Here is a 16166-nt window from a genome sequence, read left to right on the forward strand (position 1 = left end):
ATTGTACTTCAAAATTTCGAGCATGCAGAACTTCTTTGGGATCGGCTTCGGGGTTGAAATCGAAGGGAAAGGCTTTCGAACGAATTTCTTAGAATCCAGGCCCTTCAGTATCGGTGGTGCGCCTGAGATTTGATCAACTCTGGAGTTGTAGGTTTCCACTTTTTTGTCATTGGCTTCGATTTTATTTTCCCCCAATTCCACCAGTTTTGTTAGTTCCTCGAGCATCTTTATGATCTCGGGGTTGGTCCCGGGTTCAGCTTCACTCGGCCTTTCTGTGACTGGTTAATTTCTGCAAATGTTTTCCTGGGATCATTCGAGCTCAACTTTGCTGGGGGTGCAACTTTCATTCTGCAGCTGGGCTATCGCTGTTTGTTGAGCCTGTAACATTTTGAAGATCACCTGCAACTTGATCTCATCGCCCTCACTACTGTGCATATCCCTGGTTACCGACCTGGCTCCCCTGTAAATGTTGACTTCCGGATCGGTGGGTAAGTTAGTGTCGATGGCCACATGGAGTTGGCATCGATTGGTTCTGCGACTGGGACCCCATTGGGGTCAGCAGGGTGAATCTCGTTGTTGTGCGTTATATTGTTGTTCTTGCCATGACGGTCTGCCTCAACATCAAAATTCAAAGGGGCGGATTGGGAGTTTGACATTTTTAATTTGACCTGAAATTAAAGCTCAAAGAACAAGTGTAAAATAGAGTCTGTTATGAAAATTTGTATCAAATTGCCAAGATTATCCTTGGCCCCAGGCGGGGCGCTAAATTTTTTGCCCTAAAATAATGGATAATAATTGAATTTATATGTGTTTTTAAGGATATGCGGATTAATTCAATACAAATGATAAATTGTGTTAGATTAAACAGATAAAAGATGTAATGGATTATCAAACCACTTAAGGGGGTTGATTCCGGGCTCAACAACAGCCTTAATGAAATGCCTCCCCTCAATCCCGGACTCACAATAATGAAGCACTGATGAACAAGAATAAGAACTTTGAATAACAGAGTAAATAAGAGTATATTGCCTTGAAGTTCTTGTTATAGTTTCCCTAATAAATAATCGACCCCCTTTATATAGTAGGGGAGTTTTACCCTAAGTACAATTCCATAAAAGGTAAATATTTTCTGTTTAACTAAACACTGGTTCTCTGCCCATACGTGCCGAGATCCACGCCACGATATTCGACTGGTTGCGGATATCATGGCCTTTTGTTGGTCGTGCTCGATTGTTTGGTGATGCTCTCCGAGGCCTTTGGGGTTTGAACCGGACCTGGGGCCCATGGCCCCGATACTCCCGAGGGCAGGTGTTTTACCTGGACCCCGGATCGAGGGGCTCCTTGCCTCAACTCTAGTTCCTCGCCTTTACGTTTCTTGCTCCGTTTACTTCATCGGAAACCGAGTCATCCCATGGGCTCGGTTTTACCCGTATACAGACATGGTATATATATGCGCATTGTGCGGGTACTAATGCCAGTTTGGTTAAAGCACACAAAGGGCTAGTTATCTATGTAAATTGTTTGGTTGGTTGCATATGGAAACATAATCTCAACATAAAATTTCGCATAAATAATGGACTACCTGGTTTGCGACATGAATTCTGTATTGCTAAGTGTTTTTTTTTATTTGATTTATACATAATTTCGAAGCAAAGCATATTGACCTTAATTAAAGATAAGAAATTTCTCTACATTTCCACAACATATTCTGGAAGAGAAAATGCTGGAGCAGGAAACAAAAAATGTACAATGAATGTGATAGAGAAAAGATCAAGAATCAAAGAAAGTAAAGAATTAGTGATAAGCATTTCTATTTGGTATTTTGGTACTGTTAAGAGTAACTCTGACGAGGAATATCAATAAAGAAAAAATAGAGTACTAACAGATTGTAAGATAGAAGTGAATCTAATACCAAATGAATCTTACGTCCTGATCGAAACTTACGTCTTCACTATTACCTCAGCTTTGCAACGACTATATAGGCTTATGTTAATGCAATATACAGTTTATTACACTATAAACACTAATTAGGTACATTTTTGTGATACTATTAGATCACTTAAATGATAATTACATGTAACCACCATCCATAAGAAATGGGATAGTAACTTAGAAATTAAGACAGATTGGCGATTTCAACATATTAAAATACAATGATAGGGTAAAAGTATTTTCAATTGGCAGACGGCCAGTTATACTGTAAAACATTAAAATTCAAACAAGTTTAAGTTTTGTAGTATTATGACAATGCATAAAATTTGTTACACCATCAAGTTAAACTACATGTATAAGTATAACAGTTATTTACACAATTACTACTATAATAATTTGAACCCTCATACTTAAGTTATTAGGGTAATTCTCATCATCTTCATTATGGATCACTCATTTTCTTCAGTACAAGCCATTCGGATATATATGGCTGATTATTCTCAGAACTTGATTCCGCGTCCAATTTAAGCAAAGAATCATATGACTAGCTTTGATATAATTTCCTCTTACAAAAACTGCTATAAATACTCTAATAACATGGACCAAAGGAAATCCAAGCAAAAGTAAAAAGAAGGCAAAAACAAAAGGCAAAAATGTACGTGAATTGTAGTTCATACTTAAATACGAAAGATGATGATGACAGTGCTTCTGATGAATTTCCCAGAATATTGATTCGTAACCCTAATCAATTACGTGCTACTTCAGTCCAAAATCCTCGTCGTCCTGTTGTAGATTATTCTGAAAGTGAAGATGAAGGACAGGCTCAGTGGTTTAACCATAACAAGCCACCTCGTTCCATGAATGATATTTCATCACTTTTAAGAATGATGCTCAACATCAAACAAGGTGCTGGTGCTGGTTCTTATGCTGGTCGTACTTCCCAACTGATTCTTAGCCAGAATCGTAGTCCTGTTGTGGATTATTCAGATACTGATGACGAAGTCTTATCAGCTCACTACAGGCAGATTAAACACTTTAGTCATCCACATGCCTTGAACAAGTACGATGTTGAACGAGACAACGAAATTAACTGCAAAATCTGCGGGCTGCAACTTGTTGGCTCAGCTTATGGTTGTCAACGTTGTCAATTTTACCTACACGTTTCGTGCTTCGATCTGCCCCAAAAGATTCAGCACGATTCTCATCCCGCTCATCCTTTGACACTTCGATATCCATCCTACTACAAGAACTGTGGAAAAACTTGTGATGCTTGTTGTGAAGATATACGACGAAGTTTTCTGTACTGTTGTGATCCTTGCAACTTTGATCTTCATGTTACTTGTGCAACATTATATGGCATCGCGAGGAGAGCTGATTCTCCAAAGGATACTCTTCGACTTTACTACTCGTTTCCTATCAATGACAACAATCACATGCATTGGATTGCGCGATGCAATGTTTGTAACAAGAAGGTGTCTAAGGAAGGTTGGTTGTATTATAGCAGGGATACTGGCTATATTGCACATATTAAGTGTGCTAAAGATGCTAAAGTTGGGGTTTCTTGGATTAAAGAGAGACTTAATATGCTTAAAGTTAAATAGAAGACGTTAAATATGTGAGAGGATATATATCTGGCTGATCAAGTGCTTGAAAATATAAATATATAATGGTTAATTATGTATGTCGTTACGTGGAAATAAGGTTTCTTGCACTGGCAGCTATGACATAAGCCTAGGATTGTGCTCTATCTAGTAGAATTGGTGGCCCTGTGATGAGGCATATAGGTTGTCTACAATATTAGCCACCATATGTATGTATGTATGTATATCTAATGCAATAACGTATGGAGTATAACAAAAAGAAAAGGAATGACGACGATCGTAACTCGTCAGCTATGATTAACAAATAAGCTGTGTGTTTATTAGACAAGTTTGTTTTCTGCTTTTTTGCATATTTTTTTTTAATTCTCTCAAAAGGGAGTACGAAATTACCTATTTTTGTTCTGTTATAATTAACAAAAATTATTATTCTATGTGCACTGGAAATTTACACTTTTAGAAGACAGATAAGATGGCCGAGGTGCTCAATATCTGAAAGAGAGATTTTAGAAATAATTATGGATTTCAGTTCGAGCTTACAGAAAGAAAGAAAAAAGGGAAAAGAAAAATCACTTTAATTAAACTATTTTATTCACTAATCAAAATTACCTGACAGGACTCAATAATTACCTTAACATGTCCACTATTAACATATTAAAGAACCTCTCTTTTGATAACAACAGAAAGGAGATGATCTCTGGAATTAAGATTTTATATATAAAGCATTACTATAAATTTTGGCCAAAAGAACAAAAAGTTCTAGATTCAATGTGGGACGATATAATAGTACTTCTTTCATTCCCTTCCAATCAAAGAAGACTTAAGAGAGAGGGGAACTACGTGAAGTTGTTTCAAAGGTTGAGAAAATGATTTGAAAGGAGTGATGTGAGTCTGTACCAGAATGGTGAAATTAGTGGCACACTCAACATTTATTAAAAGAGTGTTGATTTATTATTATAGTTTAATTTTTAAGCGGTCTGACTTTGAAATAATAATAATTTCTTAGTTTTACCTTCAGTCATAAATTATTATTTACTTTTTACAACCATTTTTAGGCGTGTAGGAATAATGTACATATACATTATTTTTTAGATATTATTTATGCATATAAAATAATTTTTTTCGAAACGCATATCATCAGGTGACACATGCCTAAGGATTGTGTCTTTGCCACTTGGTGAAACTATCAGACCCCATTTGGTACGGTATTGTCTGCAATGGCTAAGAATGCCCAGATTAATGTCTTATAGATTACAAACTCAAATTAGCTGTGACATCAAATCTGCACAAAAAAAGCTAGCAAGAGAAGTGCCAAAGAAAAAATCTACTGTCTGATATTGACACACACACTCTAAAAAAGAACATACATGATTTCTGTTTTTGTTTTGCTTCGTAGAAACCATGTGGTGGTGGAGTTGATCAATTATGTCTTGTTCTCATTGTTTTCTAATTATGCTGAGTACGTGTATTGACTAAGTGACCAAAATGTTTTCTAATGTTTTTTCGAATTTGGTTTTGCCTCAATGCAGTCAAGACTCAAGACAAAACCTTCAGCTGGAATCCAATAAATGCTTACTATTTGGAAAGTTTACCGAAAATCATATCTTTTTCTTTCTTATGAAGTAAAATTTCTTTGAGTTCTTGTACCTTGTAACTTCATCGAAATTGGAATAGTTCTTATACTACTATATTAGTATGAAATCGAATCGCCTTGAAATATCCCTTCTTATCGATTCCTGTCAAAAAGAGCAATGTGGAATAGATGATTCCTATGATCTTTTGTTTTTTTTTTGGTTTTTTATTATTTTTTTGTTATTTCGTACTATACAAATCCTTTTGTGAGCATATAAATTTTGTTGAAATTAAATACGTAAAATAATTCGGACTATATTTTAAATTCAAGATATATTTGTTCAAATAAATCTATTGGGTTAATATAATTGGATTAATTACATAATTCAGCATATATGAATTAAATAAATAGGTCCAAATTCATTGGGCTAGCCCATTTAGTTGGGCTACAAATGATGAGCCCATCTCTTTAGGCCCAAGATATCATCTTCCTAGAGGCCCAGTTTGGTACCACACGTGAAATAACGTGGCACGACAAATCAAACGGAAAAGCCAATAGGATCATGCCTTATGTCAATATGACAAGGCATGCCAAGTCAAACTAAAAGGCCAATAAAACCACGTCACATGTGCAAGTGACATGTTTTGGCCAATCAAATGCGGCCATGTCACACTTCAATTTGATTGGTCGGAAAGAGTTTGTTCTTATCATAACTTCTCCCTTCCACAACTATAAATAGGGGTCTTCATAACCCAGAAAAGACACCAGAAGTTATAACAAGAAGCAAGAAAGAGCTCGTGGATCAAACGCTGCAAATTCCTACACAAGTTTCAAACTTCAAGCAATCAAGTTCAAGTTCAAAAAATTAAGTTCAAGCTCAGGAACGAAGAACAAATCAAGTTCAAGTTCAAGAACGAAGAACAAATCAAGGTTCACGGAGTACAAGTTCAAATTAAAGTTTGTGCTAGTTGAATTCAAGATCATAGTTCATGACAACAAATATAGATTCAAGATCAAGCTTAAAGGCCCTTGAATTTATTTACTATTGAAAAGAAGAATCAGAGGATTCATAGAGATCAATTGTAACACTCAAATATTTGAAATAAAATACTATGATTGTTGTAATATTTTTCGATCTTGATTTTATTTTCTCGACACAATTTATTGTCTATAAATTCTGGCATGCCCGGTGGGACAATATCTACCTCTCATCTCAACTTCTCAATCCCCAAAGTCCAAGAACATTGAAATGGATTCAAAGGAAATCAACTCCAGTTCAACTTCCACTAAGGCTGCTAATTCCAGGTTCTATGTTGATGTGGAAAGCATCCTTAATGTCACCTTTGGAAGCTTTGGACCAGTTACGAGGAGCAAAGTAAGCTCGTTAGGACAACAAGCATCCTAAGTACTGTCCGCAACAACCCCTGTTTTCGGATCTCCATCCTCAAAAGGAGCAAGATCTTTCATAAACACACCTGAAGGAGGAAGCAATGTTGCTGAAAAGGTCAAGAAAACTCTTGCTCTGCTTGACCTCTCCTGATCCAAGCACTCTGCTGTAAAGAAAGATGATGATGCTTCAAGTGGTGGATCCTCCCCACTTACACCACATAGTGTGAGCCAATCAAGGATCAATTTATGTGAAAATTCATGCTACTCTCCATCGTCCACGACAATCATACAAGCCATAGTGACAAACACTTCATCTATGGATGAGCAGTTGGCAAACATGACGGAAGCAATCACTGGCTTGACCAAGTGCATGCAAAATCAAGATGCTATAATCGACAAGCTAACAGATAGAGTGGGAATCTTAATGGAAGAAGAATCCACCCATGCACCTAGCAAGCTCCCAGAAGTTCCAGAGACTGATTCTCTCCCAAGACAAGTAGCATCTGCTAAGGCTATCCCCGTCTCATCTGAAGGGATGATTCCAATCGATCAACTGAAGGAGTTCACTGAAGGAACCATCAAGAAGAAGTATGAAGTTGCTGCCAAGTCCTCCCTTATATATGCAAAGTCGTACACTACAAGGGTCGATATGTTGAAGATGCCTGCAAGTTATCAACCTCTAAAGTTTCAACAATTTCATGGAAAAGGTAATCCAAAGCAACATCTGTCGCACTTCGTTGAGACGTGCAACAATGTTGGGACTTATGGAGATTACCTCGTCAAGAAGTTTAACCGCTCACTAAAAGGAAATACTTTTGACTGGTACACAAACCTTGAGGCTGGATCTATTGATAGCTGGGATCAACTAGAGCAAGACTTCCTCAATCGCTTTTATAGCACAAGGCACACTGTGAGCATGGTGGAACTCACAAATACTCGCCAACAAAAAGGTCAAATAGTTATTTACTTTACCAATCGTTGGAGGAACGCTAGCCTCAACTGTAAAGACAGGCTTAGTGAAGCTTCTGGCATAGAGATGTATATCCAAGGCATGCATTGGTGATTGCGCTACATCTTGCAAGGTATCAAGCCTAGCACATCTGAAGAACTTGCAACCCATGCCCATGACATGGAATTGAGCATGGCCTTTGTTGGAAGCAAAACGGTGCCCATCTATGAACCTCGCAAAAGGAACGACAAGCAAGAAGTCAGGAAGTAGGGCAAGTTCATACCTAAGTTTGAAGGAAAAGAAGCTGTGAATGTCAACACATCACCTGTAAATTTCACGACGAAGGTGAGCAAGAAGTTGAGTATAAAATCACTTCTTTTCAAGATAAGCCAAGTAGAAAGTTGACTCTAAAAGAAATACAAGAGAAAGAGTACCCATTTCTGGATTCTGATGTGCCAGCTATTTTTGAAGAACCCCTCGAGTTAAATATCATTGAGCTTCCGGAGATGAAGCGACCAAATGAAGCTGGAAAAGTAAATGACCCAAATTACTGCAAATACCATCAACTAGTGAGCCATCCTCTAGAGAAGTGCTTTGTCTTCAAGGACAAGGTTATGGACTTGGCTCGCAAAAAGAAGTTCATGCTTGAAGATGATAAAGCAAGCGCAAACCAAGTCTCTATCACCTTTGTCTCATTCTGTCCGGATGAATTATATGGTTTTAAAGAAAGTAAAGATGAAGAATTACTGGAGAACGACAAAGCTGAAGTCAATCAACCTGATGATGATGAAGGTTGGATGTTGGTGACTCGTCATAAGCACCACAAAAGGAGCTCACGAAAAGAATCAGTAAAACAGCCAACAAGAAAAATGATGGTAAAAAGACCAAGGAGATGGAATCCAGTTAAGCACTTCAAGAAAGCAAAAGTGGAGGTACGCCACTCTCAAAAGCCACGAAATCCAGTGACCTTAGAGGAGTTTTTATCAAGTTGGTTCCGTACAAAGATTTCCTATGAGGGTACTGATGCCTCTTATTGCCATGCTGACGAAGGGGAAGAAAAGAGTGATAACCTACCATTGGCGCCATATTTGGAAAAGCTCATTGAGTCCACTCCTCAAGAGGTTAATGCTTATGAGGAAAAGGTCACGTTCACAAATGACGATTTTCTACTAGGTGACACTCTTTATAACCGCCCATTGTACCTGGTTGGCTATATGCATGATGAAAGGGTAAATCGAATTTTGATTGATGGAGGATCCTCAGTGAACATTTTGCCAATTCGCATAGTGAAAGAACTTGGTATTCCCATGAACGAACTCTCAGAAAGTCGTGTGATGATCCAAGGATTCAACTAGGGGGAAAAGAGCCATAGGTGTAATCAGGCTGGAAATCACCATTTAAGATATGCAATCAACTGCATGGCTGCATATGATCGGTGCAAAGACTTCATACAACATCGTTCTTGGAAAGCCTTAGATACATGAGAATAATGTAGTTCCATCTACCTACCATCAGTGTTTAAAATACTACGATGGTGAAGTCGAGAAAAAGATAGTTGCTGATGATGAGCCATTCATCGAGGCTGAGTCACACTTCGCCGATGCAAATTCTACTTGAAGAACTGCATTGTGAAGGAGATAAAAGCTTATGATGGCATAAAAAGCAAGAATAACGAGCCCACGGCTAAAAGAGAAGAGGTGACTACTGATGAAGCCAAAGCTATTACTGAGGAAGTACAACCCAACATGAATAAATCTTATAGAGGGAATATTGCGTCTTATGGCAAGAAAGTAAGTCCTGCGCTCCAATATGTTTCTAAAAAGAAAAAAAGATGAAGGTGAATCATCTAATCTCCAAACTAACATGTTAAAAGAGTTAACTCTTCCGGTAAAATGAATTGAGGCAGTAAAGTTATCCTCAAAGCCACTTGCAGGGTCTGTGGCCAAAAAACATCTGCAGGATGTGGCACTCCCTACAAAGCGAACAGATGAAGGTTTAGATCTTAATGCTTATAGGCTACCATCAGAAGCTGCGATGAGACAACCACGTAAAAGTTTGGGATACAAGCAATCGTCATCAGTGCGCATCTCCATAAGAAGGGTGAGCATCAATTACATCACTGTAGAAGATGAATCGGCCGCTTCTAACAAGCCTTCTGTCTTTGATCGACTTGGAAAATCAACTGTGAGGACTTCCGTGTTTGAGAGACTAGGTCCATTAAATAAGGCGAACAAGTTCTAGAGAAATTTTCAAAGCATAAGAGCACCTGTTTCGCACAAAATCCAGAAGATCTCTAAGGATTTCCAAAGTTTGGTTCCTTCTAGAATGAGGTGACAAACAAAACTTGTGGTTTCATGTAAAGAAGTACTAAAGGAAAATCCATATACTATGGTCTACACTAAGGAACGTGATGAAGATAAAGAAAGTGTGGGTTCTTTGTATCATGTTACTGTACAAGTCGAGAATGGTGTCCGATCTTCAATGGGGGATAATGCAGAATTGGAGGATGTTTCACCCTGTTATCACATATCCTTCAATGATGGGGACCCTCAAGAAGATGAAGATGTGAAAGATGCTGCACATGAACTTGAAGAAGAAGTGAAGACGATAGTTGATGCCTTAAAAGAAGTTAACCTTGGCACCAATGAAGAACCAAGACCCACTTACCTAAGAACTTTACTAGAAGTTGATGAAGAAAGCACTTATATTGAGTTATTCAACGAGTTGAGGGATGTCTTTGCTTGGAGTTACAAAGAAATGCCTGGCTTGGACCCGAAAGTATCAGTCCATCACCTTGCAATCAAGAATGGTGCTCGCCCTATTAAACAAGCTCAAAGGCGCTTTAGGCCGGACTTGGTTCCCTTGATTGAAACCAAAGTTAACAAACTCATCGAAGCAGCTGGCTTTATTCGTGAAGTTAAATACCCAACGTGGGTTTTAAGTATCGTCCTTGTAAGGAAGAAGAATGGCTAGATTCGAGTGTGCGTCGACTTCAGGGATATCAACAATGCATGTCCCAAATATGAATTCCCGCTTCCTATTACAAAGCTGATGATCGATGCTACTACTGGGTATGAGGCAATGTCGTTTATAGATGGTTCGTCAGGCTATAACCAAATTCGCATAGCACCAAAAGATGAATAGCTTACTGCATTCCGTGCCCCCGGTGTATTTATTGCTACAAGGTAATGCCTTTTGGCTTGAAGAATGCTGGTGCTACTTATCAAAGGGCTATGCAGAATATTTTTGACGAACTTCTCCATAAAAATGTCGAATGCTATGTGGACGACTTGGTGGTAAAATCAAGAAAGAGGGGCAACTATTTGAAAGAACTGAGAATGGTGTTTGAGTTGCTCTAGAGGTACCAACTTAGGATGAATCCATTGAAATGCGCCTTTGGAGTTACTTCTGGAAAGTTCCTTTGCTTCATTGTCCGACATCGAGGGATTTAAATTGATCAAGCCAAAGTAGATGCAATCTTGAAAATGCCTGAGCCTCGGGATATTCACGAATTGAAAAGTCTGCAAGGAAAGTTTGTGTACCTTAGAATATTCATCTCGAACCTAGCTGGGAGGTGCTAACCATTTAGTCGCCTCATGAATAAAGGAGTTCCTTTCAAGTGGGACCAAGCTTGTAGCAATGCCTTTGAAAGTATCAAAACCTACTTGATGAAGCCTCCAGTTTTAGCAGCTCATATACCTAGAAAGCCATTGATACTATACATTGCGGCGCAAGAAAGGTCTGTTGGAGCACTGTTGGCCCAATAAAATAGTAAGGGGAAAGAAAAATCTCTTTACTACTTGAACAGGATGATGACACCAAACGAGCTGAATTATTCGCCAATTGAAAAGTTGTGTTTGGCGCTAGTCTTCTCAATTCAAAAGTTGAAGCACTACTTTCAAGCTCATGTTGTCTGTCTTGTTTCTAAAGCAAATTCCATCAAGTTCGTAATGTCAAAGCCCGTTCTTAGTGATCGACTAGAGAGATGGTACCTCCAACTTCAACAATTCGAGATTTTGTACATCCCTCAAAAGGCTGTAAAAGGACAAGCATTGGCAGGCTTCTTGGTAGATCATCTGATGCCTGATGATTGGGAGCTAACTGACGAACTACCTGATGAGGACGCAATGGTCGTTGAAGTTCAACCTCCATGGAAGATGTACTTTGATGGTGCTGCGCATTATGGAGGAGCTGGTGATAACGTAGTATTTGTTACTTCCCAAGGTGAAGTCTTGCCCTACTCCTTCACCTTGACACAACAATGTTCTAACAATGTTGCTGAGTATCAAGCATTAATACTTGGGCTTGAAATGGTCATTGATATAAAAAATTGCAATTGTAAGTCTTTCGTGACTCCCAGTTAGTAGTCAATCAGCTTTTAGGTAGTTACAAGGTCAAGAAGCCTGAATTACACCCATATCATGATTACGCTAAAACATTAATGGGGTGGCTCGGTGATGTGACTATTCAGCATGTTCCAAGGAATGAAAATAAGAAGGTTGATGCTTTAGTTGCCCTAACTTCATCGTTAAGCTTACCTGATCAAGCGCAAGTTACTGTTTGCCAAAAATGGGTAGTACCACCGCCAAATGAGGCTGAAGGCGAAGAAAATGAACTCAAGCATATTGTCATTGTTTCTGAAGTTGATAAAGAAGAATGGAAACAACCCATTATCGATTACTTATGCTATGGGATACTTCTAGAAAATCCGAGTAGAAGGACTGAAATCCGTCGTCGTGCACCTCGCTTCCTTTACTACAAAGATACTCAATACAGAAGGTCATTCGAGGGAGTGCTCTTGCGATACTTAGGGGAATAAGAATCACTCCAAGCTTTGCAGAGGTCTACAAACAACCATAGGATATAACTGCTCTAATACCGCTTTTGTCACAACCAAACTGATGGGCCGCGACGGGGGCCCGAGTCCTACCTGTCGAACTCCCTTAAGCATGCGACTAATATATGAACATGGATAACATCTTCTGAATTACGACAATAACATGCGTGAGGAAAACCTGTCCAAAAGGCATATATACATAAGCGTGTGAAATACGTAGGGCGAGCCGACAAGGCTACTATAGACAACTATATATCCAAAACTGGAAGCCGGCATGGCCACATACTATCCAATTATACATATTATCTACTGACCTTTAATAGAATATACAATTGTACAAGCACGGGACTGGGCCCTATCATAACCATATATGTATACAAATATATCGTACCAAAATCCAAAGCAGCTTCGGATCAAATGAAGCAGACCAACTCTCGCCGATCAAGGATCCTAAAAAGGGGGACCGTTAGCCTGTCTACCTCCACCTGCGGGCATGAAATGCTGGCCCTGGGAAATAGGACATCGGTAGAATAATGCACTGAGTATGTAAGGCATGAAAATCAGTACATAAAAGTCATAGATAAAACATGGAATAAAGAATTACGCATGTAAGTCTAAATAGCTGAAACATTTATAATGTCATGTAAACCCTGAGAGTATTCCATCATATCATCTCGGCCATTGTGGGCAAAATCATCAACATATACCAGTGTGGTGTGTATATGACATCGTAACCTTTTTCCATATTCCATATACATATAATATACGCGTATATAACGCCATCTTGGTCATGGGTCAATGTACATATATAAATGAATAAAATGCATAAGAAATACATTAATAAGATTTTCTTGGAATGTTATAAGATTATTATACCTTTCGGATAACTTTATCAACAACGTGTTTTTCTGAGACCCATGACAGAAGATATAATGATAATTCATATGTGAAATCAAGAACATAGGCATCCTTAGTAATTCTATGAATAGAGTCGTTTATGAAAGTTGTGCATTTGCTCGTTTCGTTTGTATCGTGTGGAATATGCCAGAAAGAAAGAAGGGATAGCCTTAACAACCTGAGTCGATTCTCTTGACAATCCCTCTAACACACGTTAGTTGCGACAAAACACGTGATGCCAAGATTGGAGTAGGGGCAAAATCCATATGATATTTTTGAGAAAGATTGCACCGTACTCCCTTATAATTGCAAAATCTCACGTTAATTTGAATTGTTAAAGGTCTTACGTTGCTTATATGATATATAATATGCAGATGCATATTAGAATGGTTAACGTTACTTATGTTTCTTGTTCATAAATTTGAGATATCTTATATATGGATGTGGGTCCCACTTAATGTGGTGGCTTAACCATATAATCCAAATGGCTTAATCTTGCCACATAACCCATGATGACTTAAGAGTCATAAAGCATTGGGTGGCTTGCTGCCACGTGGGGTTTTTGATTTATCCAAAGATTTTAATATTCCAAAATCACTGTTACTCGAACATCTTTCCCCTTGGTCATAAGGTAAGACAACATGTAATGCCTCAATTTCTTCCTTACCCAAACTAAAGCCAAGCAGTTTTTCTCCAAATTGGATTAATCTCCCACTAAAAATTATTAATTACCCAATTATCCACATGATTAAGAATTATCTCAACTTACTTAAAATACAACTCACTTTTAACATACTTTATACACCTTACTATCATGGTCATGTAGTACCTTGTATGTAACTAATCCATAAATACCGGGTATTATAGCTTGGACCGTATTTTATCCCAAATCGACAATCTTCCACAAAATTCATTTTCTTTGATTCATTTACCTTTTAATCTTCACGGCACTTTACTTATCGCTTGTTTTAAATAACATAAATGCGTATATCCTCAAGATAATCTCATCCCTAAGTCTATGTCGATTAACTTACGACGAAACTTTTACGTACGAAATGCGGGATATAACAAGGCCCTGCAGAGGGACCCACTGGGAGTCCAGTTTTAGCAGCCAACTCAAGTTCACGAGCCTTAGCAATTTCAGTATCAAAATCAATGATACCATCTTTGGCCTCCTCCAAGGTTTTTCTCCTCATATTATACATGGTGTAAATTTTCTCAACAACGAGGGAAGCCGCTCGGAGCTTAAGTTCTTCATTGAGTTGAGTCACCTCGGCAGAAAGATTTTCCCGGGCGAATCTGGTAAACTTGAGGCTAACGTCAAGATCATGGACATTAGAACTAAAAATTCTATTATACTTAAGGGTCTTCTTATACTTCTACTCCAACCGAGCGTATTTTGCCCCCACAACAGCAAACTCTTGAGACTTGGAATTCAAGGATGCCTGTAAGTTTGTCAATCTTTTAGTAGAGGCAGCCTCACGATCGGATGCAGCAAGAACAACATTATGGACTTCAACCCATTTAGCTTTAGCCTCTTCAAATTGAACCCTCAACGGGGCAATCTCTTGGCTAAGGGTTTCCACTTCTTGCTCGCTTTGCTACAAATGAGTCTCTACTACAACGGCCTCAGTGGCTTTGGCTTCCAGCTCCAAGCGAGCGGCACTTTGCTCCCGCTCTGCCAAAAGTTGATCCTGTGCGGAGGTAATTTCTTCCTTCTCACAAATCAACCTCTGAAGGCACTCGGAAGCAAGAAAGTTGGACTATAAAACAAGAAAGGAAGAACTCAGGATATGTTTAAGCAAAAATAGAAGAAACAACAAATGAAGTAAATAATGTACCGTTGCGGCATTATACATGGCATTGTTCAACAAGCATTCTCCCGAGAGAGACTAAATCTTTTTCTGAATCTAAAGCCTTCAGATAATTAGCAATTTCCACGGGGCGGGATAATAAGTTGCATCCGGTGAAGACCGAAAGAGTAGTATTTCTCCTCCCCTATGGATCTTCAAAGGGGGAAACGTAATTTTGCCCTAAATTCCCCTGAACTTGGGACTGGGGAAGAGGAACACCTTCTTCTTGGTGAGGTGTGACCAGTGGATTTTGATGTAGCGGTTGCTGATGGAAGAGCTGGGGAAGAAAGAGATAAAGTTGATGGCGATGAAGGATGTGAAGCAGCCACAACAAATGCAGTGATGGTTATTAGATGCTCAACAACCGAAGATGGTAGGGACTCGGTACTCAGCCCCGCAGTACTGGGCACAGCAACGTGGGCCCGGAAATAGGAGTTGGAATTTTCTACCAAATCAAACTCCCCCAAAGTGCTGAGACATCGTCCTCGGTTGGTGTAACTAACTCAACAGATTGAGCATTCTGTTGAGTTCATGAGGATCGTCTTCTTCTATGTAGAGAAGCTCCATCATCACTTGCTTCTCCATCGTCGTCGATCATCACGGTGTCTATGATCGGCTCGGGAGGAGGGTTAGTCATCATAACTTCCGGAGACAAATCGGTGCAATAGTCTTCACCCTCTTATTCTTTTCCCCAGCCGCAGAAAAACACCTTCTTTTTGGTTGCTTGTTATCCGGTCAGGGACTCCGTACCGAAACACTTGTACCCAAAGCAGGCCCAGAGACACCTGTTCGAGTGAGCGCCTCCTGAAGCAGCCTCACTGCATCAGCAAGGTCATCCAAAGCATCCTCCTCAGGAACATCAATTGAGCCCGGGGGTAAACCTAATTTCAAAGAAAAGATAGATGAGATCAATCAATTTCCTCACATAAAAAGCTGAAACATGGTAAGTCTGAATTACCATAATTTTTTTGCCTTCCACCCATATTTGAGGGACACTTCTTTCCACGTGCGGGTTTCAGACGTAGTGATGTCCAAGATTTTTTGGACCCACTGATCCTAGCCCTCAACCATAGGTGGGACCTATAGAGTTGCTAAAATGAGCAAAGGATAAAGGATCAGTACGGGTATGGAAGAATCC

General features: G+C 39.1%; 2 protein-coding genes across 2 annotated transcripts; both read left to right on the forward strand.

The window, feature by feature from the left end:
- The first annotated feature begins 2534 nt into the window (after nucleotides 1-2534).
- Nucleotides 2535-3883, forward strand: LOC104216739 (protein VACUOLELESS GAMETOPHYTES-like). The gene has a single exon (XM_009766859.2). It carries the CDS (start codon nucleotides 2586-2588, stop codon nucleotides 3531-3533), a length of 948 nt encoding a protein of 315 aa, XP_009765161.1. The 5' UTR covers nucleotides 2535-2585; the 3' UTR covers nucleotides 3534-3883.
- Nucleotides 3884-11253: 7370 nt separating this feature from the next.
- On the forward strand, nucleotides 11254-12260 carry LOC138871691 (uncharacterized). Its single transcript, XM_070149587.1, has 2 exons — nucleotides 11254-11754; nucleotides 11802-12260. The coding sequence occupies exons 1-2, from the start codon at nucleotides 11254-11256 to the stop codon at nucleotides 12258-12260; spliced, it is 960 nt and encodes a 319-aa protein (XP_070005688.1).
- Nucleotides 12261-16166: the final 3906 nt, after the last annotated feature.

Source organism: Nicotiana sylvestris, chromosome 6, assembly GCF_000393655.2.
Source record: "Nicotiana sylvestris chromosome 6, ASM39365v2, whole genome shotgun sequence".
Classification (NCBI taxonomy): Eukaryota; Viridiplantae; Streptophyta; class Magnoliopsida; order Solanales; family Solanaceae; genus Nicotiana; species Nicotiana sylvestris.

Bases quoted from the DNA above. Each gene is read 5' to 3' on its own strand.
- LOC104216739 (XM_009766859.2), top strand. From the start codon at position 2,586: ATGTACGTGAATTGTAGTTCATACTTAAATACGAAAGATGATGATGAC.
- LOC138871691 (XM_070149587.1), top strand. From the start codon at position 11,254: ATGACACCAAACGAGCTGAATTATTCGCCAATTGAAAAGTTGTGTTTG. The intron at 11,755-11,801 runs GTCATTGATATA...CGTGACTCCCAG, and splicing joins TAATACTTGGGCTTGAAATG to TTAGTAGTCAATCAGCTTTT.